The 17,142-nt window shown below is 43.0% G+C and overlaps 1 protein-coding gene across 5 annotated transcripts in view; it reads left to right on the top strand.

Moving 5' to 3' along the window:
* Positions 1-17,142, top strand: part of Mcc (MCC regulator of WNT signaling pathway) — a 472,630-nt gene extending 455,488 nt beyond the window's left edge. For 4 of the 5 annotated variants that reach the window (XM_087592843.1, XM_087592842.1, XM_087592841.1 and 1 more), the window contains 2 exons: positions 11,001-11,123; positions 12,481-17,142. In XM_087592843.1, the coding sequence (XP_087448969.1) occupies positions 11,001-11,123; positions 12,481-12,661 (304 nt within the window). In that variant the 3' untranslated portion in view covers positions 12,662-17,142. The remainder of the gene's footprint in view (positions 1-11,000; positions 11,124-12,480) is intronic. The other variant, NM_001170534.2, reaches the window with a different exon arrangement.

Here is a 17,142-nt window from a genome sequence, read left to right as displayed (position 1 = left end):
GTTTGCTCAAATCACCCAGTCCTTCTATTCAAGTTGGAATGGCCATGTGTTTCTTTCCAAGTACCTCTTGGGATGATGCTTCATTGTGATTGCTCAGTCTGGGGCAGGAAACGGGCACTGCAGAAGAATGTCTGAACAGAGCACTGTAACTTCTTTATGCCAAAGACGAGGATGAAAATCCCCTCTCCAGTTGGGGGAGGTCATTTGGATATTGTATCCGTAAAGTGAACTCCTACATTTTTCAAATTCCCAAAGCCCCAGAGGCTTTTGCTGGCACAAATAGGATTCCCGTTGTGCTGACTAAACATAACAAGATTGCATTTATCCCCTGTCATGATGGATTTCCAATAAGCAGCCCTAAGTCCGTTAGCATGGATTTCTAATCAAGAGCCAGATATATGGAGCCAAGAAAGAACTAGGGGAGCCTGAGGAAAAAGGAAAATAATGTAATTATATGGCAAATATAGCTTCAGAATGGGAATCATTGCACGAGGAAGCATAACCCAGACAGACACTCCAAGACTGAGGTTAGGGGATGTTTCTAATTTTAAAGCTGGAGTGAAAACAGACACCTTTTCTGAAGGTATCCATGCTGTCATTGACAGGTTAAGGTCAGGTGGGATGTTACCTGTGTTTTCAGAAGTTCTCTTCTTCTGGAGCAGAGCACTGTGGGCCAGGCTTCCTGCTGATCAGAAAAGTGTGGGTAGGAGTGGAGGGAAGAGCCAGGTCCCTTCCTGAGGAGAGCCACCCATTCTGAGGCAGACACTGCAACAGCAGCACCCCTGTCTATGTAACTGCCTTCACCCTTGAGCCCCTTGGCATGTCTCTATTCTTCTTTGGGGGTACAAAACCAGAACTCAGTATAGTCCCACTTTCTGTCTGGTTTTGTGCTATTTCCATGATCACCTGTTGTGCTGTATTGCCTCTAGTATGGCCCTGAAGGCCCCCTCTGGAAGACTGGGTTTCCAGTCATTTACAGGACATGTTTTCTAACCTGGGTCACCTAAATTTTACTATGAACTATGAACACGTCTCTGTCTGAAATCCATCTCTTACTAGGACCCAGCAGGACTTGTAAAATTTGGCAGAGTGAACTTTCAAAGCAAAGTGAATTGGGAAATGGCAGCCACAAGAAGGGAGTTATCAGAGATGCCTCTTCTCTGTGTGCAGATGTTGATTTCTGTGTGCAGATGTGGTTTTCTGTGTAGGCTGTCCTCCAGTCCTCAGCAAAGCAGGGTGGAGTTGGCTGCTTCATCTCCATCATAGTCAAGGGTGCAGGAGCAGGTGCACCGTAAGACTGGGGGCAGGACTGGATCAGCAAAACTGAGAGATCTCCAAGGTCACCCAGTAAGACTGCGGAAATGTTCTATGTCTTTGTGTGAGAGCCTCACTGCATACAAAACGGCAGAGTCAGGTTGGTACCAAGAAGTGAGCTGAACCCACGTCTGCATTTCATTCCAAGGACTCTACCTCCACAGTATGTACCAACCTGGGAAGATGGGACCCTTTTAACCCCAATGATCATATATCTGCCTGCCAATCCCAGGGGCAAGTTATGTGCTGTTGAGGATCAGACCTGGGAAGTGGCACTGTATGCTGATGAGGCCACGATGATTCAAAGGAAGGAAGCTGTTCTTTCTCCATATCAGGAAGCAGGGAATAACACACACACACACACACACACACACACACACACACATAAACACACATACACACACATACATACACACATACACATAGACATACACACACATACATACATACACACACATACACGTAGACATACACACATACATACATACACACACACACACACACACACATACACACATATACATACACACATCATCATGGCCTCTCATGACTGTACTGCCAGCAGCTGAAGGCAGAGTTTGAGAATAAGTCCTGCTCTCAGACAGCTGAATACTTCCATATTGACACAAACATTCACAGTTAACCAACCAATCACAATCCAGAATCTCAACTTGGAAGTCACAGTGCATTGTCTTTCCTTAGAGTCTCTTCCATCCTTTTCCACATGCTTTGCTTCCTCACCAGTTGAGCAAGTGCTCAAAACTCAGTGTCCAGCCATTTGTCACCTGCATCTGGTGTCCTGTCACCAAAATACCTTAATGTCCATTTCTGGTGAGAGTGCACTGGAGTGCTCCATCACCAAGTAGGGTGATGAGTCTCAGCAGCTGAGGTCGTCTCTAGAACTCAAGTAAATTCTTCTCTCTTGTTTCAAGTGCTTCTCAATCCAGTTTATAATCCAGCCATTCCAGGGAACTTCTCCTTCTGAGCTCAGACCCCACTCCCCTTCCTCATCTTCTTCCTTCAGAATATTTAACTCCAGAAACTTATGTCATCAGTCATCACCCAGTATATATCTGAGCCCCCATTGGTACTAAGTACCCATCAGTGTCCTTTGGGGCACTTGGCTGCTGATAAGACTTAAATTTTGGTGTCAGAGTTGCAAAATCAACGTATTTATGGAATCTCGGCCACGAGGGAGAACAAGATTACCATTTGTCTCAGGAGCTATACATGAATACGATGAAGAGAAAAGTGGTCAATTTGAGTGCAAAGCTTTTCAGCAGCGGCAGAATTTTCACCATTTTGTTAGTAGAACCATTACTTCAAAAGATGCATTTTAAAAAATATACACTTGCTGATTCTTCACATTCGGCTGATTTATTGTAGCAATCAAGCACTGGAGTGGTACTGAAATATTCCATAAACGCACCACGGATCTGCAAGATGTTAATGAAATACAGAGTGGGCATGTGGATCACTGAATTGAAATTGCCAAGGGTGTCCAGAGGGGAGGTAAAGACTGAGCTCCACTCAAGGGGTTGAAGTAGGTGCTGCTTGAGTAATTGATATTTCCTTTGTCACTATCTAGTGTTTCAAAAGCCTGGAGTGGCAGCCTCACCTGGAATTGCAGAAAGGCAGTGAGGAGCACCCTACTTCATGACAGTCATAGACAAGGGAGCAGTGTGTTAAATTCATTTCTTGGACACTAAAATCTCGTTCCTTGGGAAATCTGGGCAAAAGCACTAGCAACTATTTTTCACTGCAACTTCTGCAGCTCCAGCTACGCTCAGACAGAACAGCCATAGAACATCATTATCTGGGGACACTTAATCCTGGCTTTGCAGGCCTGTGATCATAACCAGACCCCTTGCTCATTGCACATTCTACCTATCCCCTTCATGAGTCACAAGATGCTTCAGCAAGATACATAAGCAGCCAGGCTCTACTGATGTGTGAATGCCAGCCAGCTGGCTGTAGGAAAGCGTCCTCACTGTGCCTCGGATTAGTCATGTGTATAGCAAACACAACAGTAATGCTGATCTCAAAGGTGCTGTGAGAACTCATTTTATCCTGGAAGAGGACTCAGAGACAGCAGTTCTCTGTTGCCAGGGTAGTCTAAATAGAAGCAGTTAAGATTATAACAATGGTGGGCATGAAGGAGAAAAAGAGCAAAGGAATCTAGTCTAGCCACAGTACGTCTAGCTGGCAGTGAGTAAGGGGAAGGAAATGACAAAGTACTGTGGGATCCTAAACTTGGGCTATTTGTCCAGTGTTTATGGTGGCTGAGAGGTAATATTTAAGCTGAAGGAAGACTGGAGAGTTGGCAGGATGTCTCAGAGTGGAGCCTTGAAAATGGAGATGAGCCCACACCCATCCTTCCAAGTAGCAGAAGAAAGCACCAGACTGGCTGTTGTATGAAAGTCAGATCAGGGAGTGCTGTTGGTCTGTATACTGGAGGCTATCAGTAGAGATCTCTGACCTGGTCCAGTGGGAAGGTTTGGGCAAAGGGGAAAGGCACCATGAGCTAGGGCGTGGAGGGGGAGGTGCCTCCACTGCCACTGCTGCTGCCACCACTTTAGGTGGTAAAAGCTTCAGGAGAACATTCTCTTCCTAGGCAGTATTACAGCCCTTGTGACAGATGCTCTCAAATGATGGAGTAATTCACGCACACCTTTATTCCTTCTGGATAGGATCTTATATATACCATTTTGGTTTGGGGTGGGCTGGATCTGATAGCAGGTGCTTCCTATTGGCTTGGCCTGATGAGGGGCTTAAGGGCACTGCCTGTACATGATTGATGGCCACAATTCTTTCTCTGGGGTGCTGTGGCTACATGATAGGGGTCTAGTTTCAGGAGCAGGCAAAGCTCCTACTGTCCTAGGGTCCCTGGGGCTTCAAGCCTTAGCGCAATCTTACCAGGCTTCCTCTTACAGTCTACTGCCCCACAGGGTGCCAAGGAAGAAGGAGAGAAGGTGAGCAGCAGGCTGCCATGCTTAGCATGGAGTAAAAGGATAGACCCAGTGGTGGTGGTGGTGGGAGAAGTATCGTCAAGTCAAGACTTGGGAGGGAGTTTGATAATGAATGTAGGTAGATGATAGAAGGCAGGGTCTGCCTACGGCTCCACACATGGTAAATAATGGTGTTGCCATTTGCCAACATGAGAAGTGTGATTCTGTATAGAATTTGAAACGTTCTCCTCTGGAAATTAAACTAATGATGGTTGCTAAGTGGGAGGTGTCCAATGGACAAGCCCAGAAATCTGAGGAAAGGCCTGGAGACAAAGATTTTGCCAGATGTAGGAAAATGAAGAACAAACTTAAAGGGTAAGAGATAAAAATCTTGTCTGAGCCAAAGTTCTAAGTAATCATCAATGTTCAGAAATAAAGTTTAAAGGAAAGACAGTACCAAAAAGAAAAAGAAAAAAAGAGTGGGACCCTGGAGTGTTGCATTGACCAACAGCCATGATACAATGAGTGTATGTGGCCTTGCAGGCCATTTTTATGGAGTGGAGTGCTGACTGGGAAAGTGAGTAAAACAGGACTTATATGGGCAGGTAATCCCCCAGGAATCCCAGCGACTGCTACTCCCTGCTGTTTAGTCAACATTCAGCTTTTGTGAATGGCTAAGGCCATGCAGTCCCTCCTCAGGATTGGATACTGACTCACCCCAGAGACTGACTTGAATCATAAATCACCACTACTGGCCATCTTAAAGGATGTTCAGGTCTCCTGCTTGTACACAGAGCTGTGATTCTGGTAGCCAGTCTGTGGGCAAGGCTTGCCTCAGAGGATTGTTTTCCAGTCCCTCCTCCTCCATCTTATAGGCTGGCTGACTTGGCTTTCCTTAGTGCCCTGATGCTCCCACCTCTTAAACCCTTTGTGGGTGCTCTGCTGCTTAGAACTGTGACAACACACACCAAGCCCAACCGCCTTCAATGACTATCAATAGTCTGGTTTTTGGTGAAGGCTAAATACTGGAGTGGGGAGACCTATAAATGAAACCTAGACAGGATGTCAGTCTTTGTGTCCTATTCCATAAATAGTTTTTCTGTTTTTAATTGATGGTACGAGTACCCAGACCACAGTGCACAAAATAGCAAGGAAGGGACTATCCAATTCCAGGCAATCCCCAGAACACTGTGAATGCATTCCTACTGAGGGGCAATTTAGTTTTAATTTTCCGCATGTGTGAAGCCTAAGAAATTGCTTGCATTGGCATGCTGTTTTACATACAGAAACCATATACATGGTTTCTTCCTTTTCTGAAGATCAAGAACATCTAGTTAGAAACTAGAATGAACAGGACATTAATAGTTGAGATTTCGAAGTGACTGAGGTAGGTGATCTGATTCTCAGAGTTCCAGGTCATCCTGTGAGTGAGAAAGCAGCCTGAGAAGTTTTTTTAATCTTTGTGAAGCTCAGGCCAGGCCCAGATTCATGACTTTGACCCAGAAAGGAATTTCAGGACAGCAGAGTTTGAAATTCTATGAAATACATTTCAAGCATAAAGGTTAGTTCTCCCAACTATAAATGCACCCAGAAAGACATAGCCAAGTTTGGTATTGTCTCACCAAGGCAGAAGATCAGAAAACTAGACATACCCAGTTGTGGGTCCAAGCACTTCAGGGGAGAATCACAATTTTCTCAGTGTTAACCATGCCTGCCATCTTGGTTCCTCTCAAGTTGCTCTACTGCCATTTCTTCTTTCTTTCTTTCTTTCTTTCTTTCTTTCTTTCTTTCTTTCTTTCTTTCTTCCTTCCTTCCTTCCTTTCTCTCTCTCTCTTTCTTTCTTTCTTCCTTTCTTTCTCTTTCTTTCTCTTTCCTTCTCTTTCTTTCTCTCTTTCCTCCTCTTTGTTTCTCTCTTTCTTTCTTTTTTTTGTGAATTTTTATATTAGAATATACAAGGCAATAGATTTTATTGCAGCTTCTTTACACATGTGACATTATGCTTTGTCCTCATTGTTACCCTCCCCCTCTGCCCTCCCCTGTGTCCCTGCTCTCCTGCCAACTGGTTTCCTTCCTCCCATAGTTAGTCCCCATTCCTTTTTTTTTTTAAAGTATGAGTGGTGTGTATGGTCTGTGCACACATCAGGATGTGGGTGTGGGTGTGGGTGTGTGCATACAAGTGGCGGTCAGTGTGAGATGTCCGGTGTCTTCCTCTACCTCTCTCCATCTTATTTACCTGAGATAGGGCCTCTCACTGTCCCTGCAGCCTGCTGTTTTGGTTAGGCTGTCTGATCACTGAACTCTAGAGCCTCTCCTCTGTCTTCTCCCAGATGTTGAGGTTACAAGCATGTAGAGTTTATGCTTATCTTTTCATGGGGCTGCTGGAGTTCCTCATGCTTACAAGCAAGTGTGTGTATCTACTGAGCCATCTCACCAGCCTTTTGCCTTCTTTTTTTTCCCATTAATTATTTATTCACTTTACAATCCAACCATAGCCCCTTCTCTTCTTCCAGTCCCCAGTCACATGACCCTTCCCTTTTCCCCCTCTCCCCCTCTCCTACACCTCTAGAAAGAGGGAAGTCCCTTCTCTGTATCAATCTACCCTGGTACTTTGAGTCATTGCAGGTACATCCTCTCCCACTGAGATCTGATAAAGCAGCTCAGTTAGCAGAGAAGGATCCACAGGCAGGAAACAGTCAGGGTAAGCCCCACTCCAGTTATTAGGGCCCCATAGAAAGGCCAGTCTGCACATCTGCTATGTATATGTGGGGGCCTAAGTCCAGCCCTTGTATGCTCTTTGCTTGGTGGTTTAGTCTCTGAGAGTCTCCAAGGGTCCAGGTTAGTTGACTCTGTTGGTCTTCTTGTGGAGTCCCCAGCCCCTCTGGGTTATACAAACTTTCCCCCAACTATTCCACAAGACTTCCTCAGCTCCTTCTAATATTTGGCTGTGGTTCTCTGCATCTGTTTCAGTTAGCTCTTGGGTGAAATCTCTCAGTGGGCTTCTGATTGTAACAGAGTATCTTTAACAGTGTCAGGGATTGGTTCTTGCCTGTGAGTTGGGCCTCAAGTTGGCCCAGTCAATGGTTGAACATTCCCACAGTCTCTACTTCATCTTTGTCCCTGTAGGGGACTTCTCATAGGCAGGACAAATTTTGGGTTGAAGGTTTTGTAGGTGGGTTGGTAATCTTATCCCTTCATTAGTAGCCCTGCCTGGTTTTACGAGGTGGTCTTTTCAGGCTCCATATTCCAGACTGCGACTGCTTGGAGTCTCAGCTAAAGTCTCCAGCATAAGTAAGCTGGAGGCACCTCTATTGACTGTCTCTGGAATGTTCTAGAGATACTCCCTCCTGACCCTCCTCTCCCAACATCTGATTCCCCTTCTTCTTCTCCCCATCCCCTCTCCCACTCAGTTCCCTCCCCTCATCCACCTCTGATGACAATTTTATTCACCCTTCTGCATGAGATTCAAGCATTCTCCCTTGGTTCCTCCTTATTAGCTTCTTTGGATCTGTGGTTTGTATCATGGATATGATGTACTTTATGACTAATATCCACTTATAAGTGAGTACATACCATGCATGTCCTTTTGGGTACGGAGTGCCTCACTCAGAATGATATTTTCTAGTTCCATTCATTTCCCTGCCAATGTCATGATGTCCTTGTTTTTAACAGCCAAGTCATATTCCATTGTATAAATAACCCACATTAAAAATAATTCATTCTTTGTTTGGGGGGGAACATCTGGGTTGTTTCCAGTTTCTGGCTATTACAAATAAACCTGTTATGAACATAGCAGAACAAGTGTCCTTGTGGTACAGAACATCTTTTGGGTATTTGCCTAGGAGTGGTATATCTGGGTCTTAAGTGTAGAACTATTCCCAAATTTTTAAGAAACCACCAAATTGATTTCCAGAGTGGTTGTACAAGTTTGCACTCCTACCAGCATGAAGAAGTGTTCCTTTCCCCACATCCTCGCCAGTATGTGAAATCACTTGAGTTTTTTATCTTATTCTGACAGGTGTAAGAATGGAATCTCAGATTCTCTTCAATTTGCATTTCCCTGATGACTAAGAATGTTGAATATTTCTTTGTGTTTCTCAGCCATTCAAGATTCCTGTTAAGAATTCTGTTTAGCTCTGTACCCCATATTTTAATTAGGTTATTTGGTTTGTTGGTGTCTAACTTCTTGAGTTCATTTTGGATATTAACCTTCTCACATGAACGGTTGATCAGGATCTTTCCCCAAACTGTAGGCTCTCATTTTGTCCTATTGATAGTGTCCTTTGTCTTACATAAGAAGCGAAGCTTTTCTCTTTCACAAGGTTCTGGGTTTTTTTTTTCTTTGTCCCTCTTCCATTTTTCTTTTTTGATAAATGAGATTGCAGAGCAACTCCAGATACTTTAGATTACACTCAGATCAGGTGAAACAAAGCGCCTGCACAAGGGCTTAGTAAACATGCTTTCCGTGTTTTGGGGGCTTAGAGGTTTTTTGAGTTTGTGGCTGGAATAGGAGAGAAGCTTCAAGCAGTTAAGTGTGCTAAATTCTTGATGCCTTGTCCACAGAAGGCTTCCACCAGAAGCCACTGGGTGAGGGGTCCCTTTCCCTCTATAATTCTCTATCTATCATTATCTAAGTTAAAAAGTCATACACGCCATTTAAAATTTCCTAGATTCTACATTAAAATGCAAAATGTAAAATTAATTTTAATAGCATAGATTGTAGATCAGGTTAAATACTTGCCCAAGGTTCAATTCCTAACATTGTTTTCTTAAATATGACTGAATATCACTATTATATGTACCTCAATATAACAATATTTTGGCATGTTATGGGGGTTTTCAAAATTTAGATATTTTAGTTTATCATTATTGCAGTTTCAAACTGAATTATTCATTTTATACTTATATGGCATCTCTTGACTTCTGCACTAAAAATATATATAATGCTACTTCGGTGTTCAGTTGTTGGGGTTCTGACAACTAATTTTCAACCTGATTTTTACTGTCCCCCTCAAAATAGCCAAATGAACCCAAGTTCAAGATGTAGACTCCTTTTTTGCATCCTCAAATAAGTGAAGTGGCATAGTTTTCCTGGTGTCTGCACTTCCTTTCCCTTGGGTAGATATGTAAGTAGTCCTAGGGGTTGCTTCTGAGCTCCCAGAGCTGATAATGTTCCATATCACCTCAGGTTGGGGATGAGCAGGTCTGAGAGCTTCTTTGCCTGGGAGGTGGGGAGGTCTATGAGGACCCAGGTGTCAGGGAAGAAAGCCCTTTGTGGGCAGCAGGTAGAAAAAAATGGAGGCGGTGGTGACAGATTCTCTGTCAAAAGTTTTTGTTATTAATTTGAGCTGATGATTATAGTTTTAGTTTTCTTCATGAGTTCTTTTTCCCCTTTTGTACAACTAACTTTATGACCTCTGTATTCACACAACACATGTATACACAGGTGCAATAACATGTTTATAGGAAAAGAAATAAAAAAAAACTATTAACAAAACGTAAACAAGTAACTTCTCAGCTGAAGTGGAATGAGTAGAGGAGCGCCCCTCATGCTTTCTGAATCTTGCATCAGCTGGAGGGTGGCTGCTTGAATGGCTTGGGGACAGAGGGAGGCCCTCTTTTCTAGGGAATGCTACTACTCCATGATCCCAGTGGGAGACATAGGTAAACCAGATTTCCTAGACACTGGTAGTGCTCAGAATAATCAGATTCCCCAGCGAGGGAGAGAGACGTAACCTCATTCCCACCTGCCCTGTGGCCAGCTGCCTTATAGCTAAGACCAGCGGAAGGACACAGTGAAGAATGAAGCCATACATCACAGGCTGGTTGGCTTTCTCCTTTACAACTTACTTGCGGGGAGGTTGTAAATACTTCCTCCTTTATCCATCAGTCTGGAGAGGTCAAACTGCCTAGATAGCTGAAATGTAAAAGATTAGATACTAGAGAAATCAAGAAAGGAAAATGTGGGTCAGAGTCACATGTGTGCCTTGGAATAGACTCTCCCATCCTGAGGTCACAATGGGTACAGCCATCTGAGTTTCTGTACCCCAATCTCTCTTTCCAAGCATCCTAAGCATCTCTGAAACCATTTAGTGGTCCAAGAACAGAAAACCCTGTGTAGCCTGGGTTTTCTCACATAATAATACAAAAATCAAATAGCCAAGCCTTTTCCTAATGCTTTAACCATTGATGAATCTATGGTAAGTTTTCTAGTATATCACCACAATAAATCCTATTCCTAACTGTTTTCATAAAAAAAAATATTCTCTATGTCCATGTCATCACATGCTGATCTGAATTTAGGCAGATTTTTTTCTTCTGCAGGCATTCCAATAGAATAGATATCGATTGATTCAAACATTCCCCCTGGTCTTTGTGTGCATGCCACAATGTGCTGTGCTGTGGTGGTCAGAAGACAAACTTAAGAGTGAATTCTTTACTTCCACTGTGTTGATTCTCAAAGTTGAACTTAGGCTAGCAGGCTTGGTTTGATAGCAAATGCATTTACCCACTGATCTAACATGCCAGTCCATCTATCCTTGATTATTGTAACAAAAGGTGAAGTGATTCCAAATTAATGAATGTACCTTTGTTAGAAATGTTTGCTCAGCCCAAGGGACACATGCTCCTAAACCCACCACTATCTTAACTTTCTGTGCTCTGCACCACTGACCCTTGGCCAGCTACGTTTGCCTCCTTCCCACCTCCTGATGGTTGTTGCTGTCTCTCTCTTTGGTACAGGGAAAAGAAGCTGAAGGCTAGAGTTCAAGAGCTGGTCAGCGCCTTGGAAAGACTCACCAAAAGCAGTGAAATCAGACACCAGCAGTCGGCAGAGTTTGTTAATGACCTGAAACGGGCCAACAGGTAAAAGCCCTGCACACCCCAGTGCTCCAACACAGGAAAGATCTTTTCTTGAACTCTCATGGGAAGTGACTGTATCTACAGATGACCAGAGACCCAGAAAATTAATGATGAGCTTCATTTCAGCTTAGAAAAATGAAGCCTGTTGTGGCCTCTCTTTGCCATTTCCCTATGGTAAAGATTCTGAGAAGTCAGGGGAAAAAGTAAAATCTGTTTTTGAGCCTGTGTTTTCAATTGGCAATCAAATCACCTAGTGGAGTAAAACTCCATCCAGTGGAACATTTTAGGGCACTTCAGACTACTCCAATTTAAAAGTCTCAAACATTTAGGGTATATAACCATATCTATATTTATATCTATCTCTATCTATCTATCTATCTATCTATCTATCTATCTATCTATCTATCTATCTATCTATCTGTCTATGAAGACTTCAGAGACTTTGTGCCTGTAAGGTATCTATTAATACGCCTTAGACACTAATCTGAAACAGACTTTTAAAAGTTTTTATTCATTTACAAAACTGAAGCTCAGTAGATATCACATTTTATGAAAAATACTGTTTTTAAAATTGTAATTATAATGGCACATTTTAGAGTTGTAAATATCACTGTTTACTAAGACACTGGATTATATAATCCACTCTGCCATCAACACAAGACCCCATGAATGAGGTTTTAGGAATCCCAGAAGGGTCTCTGTCTCTCTGTGTCTGTATGTGTGTGCTTGTGCAGGTGTGCATGTGTATTTTCCCCCTCAAGTCACTCTTTAGAAACTCCAGCTCATGGCATCACAGTATACCTGAAGGGAGCCAATGTTCTATTTTGAAGCAGAAAGAATATGGAGACATACTCAGGCTCATTTCTTGCCTTACTACAGTAGGTCTGGGACCAGAATGTAAGCCTATATTCTTTAGCTGATAGTATTTCCTTACAGTCAAAAGAATTAGAAGGTTTGAATAAGACCTCTGCCCTTGTCCTGGGTGAGATAACACTTTATGTAATGTATACTTGACCATCTGGAGCTAGCAGTCATGGAACAACTCCACCTACTAAAATTTCTAAAACTTAGCAACCTCTTTCTTATGTTTTGGATGGGGCCCCTTTGGGCTGTGTTTAACTCTTCTTACTGTGTTAGCTGTTGGGTAATTCTTCCTACAGCCTGATCCTGAATTAGTATGCTTAAGCCAGAATCCTAGACCTGGGCAGCTTATCACTGGACTTTGGATCCTTATTGGAGAGGCAGAGCAAGCTCTTCAGAGTAGCAAGCTCTAGCTAGACCTGGCAACACAGCTTGAAGCACAGGGTGTCGCTCATTCCTTGGGATGAATCCTTACTGGTTCCCCTCTGTTCCCACACAGCAATCTGGTAGCTGCCTATGAAAAAGCAAAGAAGAAGCATCAAAACAAGCTGAAGAAGCTGGAATCTCAGATGATGGCCATGGTGGAGCGACATGAGACCCAAGTGAGAATGCTGAAGCAGAGAATAGCACTGCTGGAGGAAGAGCATTCCAGGCCACATACCAACGAAACTTCACTGTAACAGGCACTATGGTGGCAAAGCTCTGCCCGCAAGAGGCTAACCTGGAGCAGCTCTGGAGCCCAAGGAAGGAGGGACTGTTGGGATGAAGAGTGGAAAGGGATAGAGGCTACAGGCTCCACCCTTGGGGGTGTGGGTATTGTGGATTATGTATGCATAGGTTCCAGCTGCTCTAGGCCTGGCCGCAAAGGGCATCTACAATGGCTTCAGCCACAAGATTAGCCACACCTTGTTTCTGCTTTCCCCATTACAGTTCTCAATTGTTCTGTGCTGCAGTGGGAATCCAAGCATTTGTGGATCTCCAAGACTCCCCACCCCCTCTTTCACAGGCTGTAGACTTTTCTTCCTCCCTCTTCCGAGGGAAAAGTGACTGCTTTGTGTCTCCAGTATCTAGGGCTAGTAGCTTACTGCAGCACATGGCTCTGCTTTCCAGGTCCCATGGTACCAGATTCCTGAGAAATGGTCATGAAGAGTTATTAGTTGGTAGTTACAGACCAAAGGATGCACCAAGTGTTGTCACTGAGCATCCTAGACACAGTGAAGATTCAAATAGAGCAGAACCAGGGCTCTATCTGACAGAGACAGTTCTGCTCAAGACAAATAAAAGCACCTTCCATTTTTATTTTAGAGGCAGGGCTAGGATTCCCTTCTAGCAAGAGTAAATTTAGAATACTCTTGATTTATGTAGACACCCAAGATTTTACCAGTTTTTTTTTTTTTTTCCAGAACAGAAAATACAGTATTAGCTCTCAGTTAGCCCAGGGTACTACGTAGCTCCTATTCTGAATCAAAACCTAAGCCACTTTAGCACCTATGGGCCCTGTCTCCCTAAAGGCAAGAGGATTTACACTGTTGAACAAGGAGACCCTTAGTGTACAAATTGTTCCCTTATATTTAACGGAGTACCACTGAACCTTTAGTCTCTGACTGGATGAGGGAATGGCTGATAGTGTCCTAAGTGAACTGGTGACTGGTTCAAAAGCAGGTTCAAAGAACCAGAACTCTGGGATGTATCCCAGATTCATTTAGTTCCTATTGTAGCCTTCACTGTTTTGCCTTCTGCTGTTCATGGATACAATTAAAGAACAGCTTGGCTTTTTAGCTTTTTTTCCCCTTCTGTAGCCCCCAACACTCTACTTCTCTGGTATGAGAAATGGGTCCAACTGCCGTGGTTATCTAGGGGAAAGATGCTGCATATATGGCAGTGCTGTTGCTGTAGATGCCTGGCTATGAGTGGGTACACTTCTAGAAAGCAGACACGAGTTCCTCAGCCTTTTGCACAACAGAGGAAGATACTCTGGCCTTCTCCTACGACAGACCCCGAAACGCTACAGCTCTTCCTTCTCAGACCAAGCCCTTCATGTGGCAAAGAGGAACACAAATGTGACTGGTTTGGGCCAAGGCCTGGCTTGCGAGTGTTGATGGCTTTCTAGCCTTCTGTCAACACCTGTAATGTTTTAGTATTCATGTTTTGGAGTACAGTTGTATTTTGTTATGCAGAAAATATGTAGGTACCTCTCTACCACCCCAAGGATTTAATAGGTAAAATTAGTTTTCAGTTTTTTTTTTTTTCTTCTTTTCTGGCTATACTCAAAAATGTCTGCCCTCGAGCAAATTGGGATAGGCATTGGCTGTCCTACTGGAGACACTACAGTCCAGAGTCCAGGTAAGGGATACTTGCTAGGCTTCCCATTCTGACCATGCAGACACAGTGATGGACAGCCGGTTATGCTCTAAGTGATTGAGAGCAGAATACTTAGATGTAAGTTAGGGAGGGAGGATAGGTTGCCTGCCGAGGTTTGCCCCCTTGTCCCCAGGCTGGAAAAATCTGAGAACCCAGACTTCTAGGTCCATAGTTCCTCCATAGGGAAGCCCCCAAAGCAATGATCCTACCTGGCCTTAGTCTGAGTTTCTAAGTACATAAATATATGGTGACTTGGTGAAAAATTCGGCAATGCCAAATTTTTGAATAAATGGGAAAGGGCTATATAATCTCCTTATATCTCTCAGTGTTGGTTGAGGGTGAATCAGCAGGCATTCGGTTATGTGAATTATAGAAGCTACTGATAAAATACATGACAGCAGGTGCCTAGGTAATTTTCCTTTTCGTTTAACCTGGCGCTTCCTGAACCTACTTTTAAATAGGAAATGGTTTCAATTAACATGTCTATTCCGGCAAACAAGATTATCTTGATTTTAATTTGTATGGGGTTAAAAACCCTTATTCATATTTTGAATTTTCCCCCAATTCCTCAGTATTCATAAAAAATACGCAGAAGGAAAAGGTCCTTCAGGAACCACTTCATAGTTTCCTTGGACTATACTCCCCATTCTGAACAGAGTTGAACAAACTCAACTCAGGGCAGCAGTAATAGGCGGAGACATCTATGACTGGCTCTAGTACACTGCAACAAAGCCCATGTGTACCAGCCAAATGTGCCTTGCCTTGTGACAGTAAGAAAGCCTCCACTGGAGTCACAACAAAGGCCGTCATGTGATCAGATAGTTGAGACCTATCCTTGCCCTGTCATACTCCAGGTGAACATGAGAACTGTCCCCAGTGGAAGCAGAGACCTTTCATTCACTCCATCATGTGCTGACAATGTGCTTGTTGCCTGAAACTGGATGCTACCTACCTACCTTTAACGAACACTTAGCTTTTATTAGCCTAAGTGTGCAGAGCCTTTCAGATGCATGTATATACATACAAGGTCTTCCTCAACACCTGCAGCAATCCTTTACAATGGCTTCAGAGAACTCTAAATTAGAGTTTTGGCAGGGTTCTTATAAGGAAGAGCAGGCCAAGACACACAGCCTTGGGTGTTTATTCTAAAAACTGTTAAGAGGAGGCTTAATAAGGACCTAGCCACTGTGAGGAAGACTTCTATTTCCTACACATAGATATTACCATAATAGAAAGGAAATGCTTCTCAGGTCTTTTCTTCATCACTGGCATGGATCAAAATTCCCAGGCCTCTGTTTTCCTCCATACACTACAGTCCACGAAAAATTCTATGCAACAACATAAATTTCATAAACTCCTTTAGAGCTGTCAGGAGTAAAGATTGTATTATGTTCAAGTGAAGGGCAGAGAGTAAGCGTGAAGACAGTAACAAAACCCCCACTCTGCTCTTATTGATCCAAACACTTCCAGTGATTAATGTTTAATTGGGAGTATGTCCAGTCATTATATGAATGTAGTGCCCTAAGTAAAAACAATCACATTCATTAAGTGTATACAGTGTCACTTTACTGAACGATGCTTAGTGTTCTTGGAGCCCAACAGAGAAATTCTTTGGCAGCTAAAATTTCTGCACTGATCTTCATTAAGGTATGGTCCTAGCAGGAAGTGGGGGTGGCCATGGGTTCAAGAGCTTAAGCAACAGTATTTTCCTTCTGCGGTACACTGCAGATATAATTCCGGAAGAAATCAGTAACTGATTTTGTTTAGCCAATGGAGCCTGGAAGACAGAGACTTAAGTGACAAAGAATGACAGAGCAGCACCTTGGTCACAGCTTGCAAACTTTTATAAAGCAGGAATGGCTTGCTACAAAACCCATCTCTACCCTTTCAGTGTTCAAGCAATCGAACCCCTGTGTTTACATAGGGTCAACTCTGAACCCATGGCCTCCTGTTTCACTTCGTTTTCTAAACACCTTTGTGTTCATCTGAGATGCTGTGACCCCAGCATAACTGAGCACGCTTGTAGAGAGGAATATTTTCAGACAGGCAAGCATTACAATTTTGGTAATCCACTATAACTGTAATACGTTGTCTAATATTTTGAAGATGTGTTCAAAAAGAAGTAAGAAGCTGCATCCCAGAACCAAGAGCCACTGCTGAGTAACGACACCCTTGACTTAATGTTTGGTCTTCCAAGTCTCTCATGTGATATTACCCCAAGTGCCCACTTAGCAGCACAGAGTCGGTTCTGTAGAGAACTCCACACCCATGTAGATGCTCTACCATTCTCCTCTTCCATGGTTGAGATGTGGAAGGGATTCTGTAGAGTCCGCAGCGTTCTTCTGCAGTGCTCCTGTTGGGGCACTTACCTTCCTGATGCAACAACTACAAATGTTCACTTCTATTTCTAATTTGCTTTTAGACATATTAACTTACTTTGCATGAAATTTAACTTTTTTATTAATTGAAAATGTTTTTTATACCACTTGAATTAGAAAATCCTGCTTGAATGCACTGTTCTTAAAGCACATCTGTCTGCTGCATCTGTCAGTACTGTTCTGCTTGTATGGAAAGTGTCATTTTAAAGTGGCTACTACACACTGTACTATACCTTGTCAGTTTTAGATTCACTTGTAGCTTTAAATGTTTCCAGATGCCTTTAGTTTTTAGCTGCTGTAAAATAGCTAATTTGTGTTATTTGATATAGAATTGTTTAAAAAAAAACGCCATTTATTTATACAGAGACATTTATAATATTTTACAAACGTTCTTATATTCTGAATAAATATTTCTACTTCCA

Source organism: Rattus norvegicus, chromosome 18 (genome assembly GCF_021556685.1).
Source record: "Rattus norvegicus strain SHRSP/BbbUtx chromosome 18, alternate assembly SHRSP_T2T, whole genome shotgun sequence".
Lineage (NCBI taxonomy): Eukaryota > Metazoa > Chordata > Mammalia > Rodentia > Muridae > Rattus > Rattus norvegicus.
This window is presented reverse-complemented; position numbering and strand designations above follow the sequence as displayed.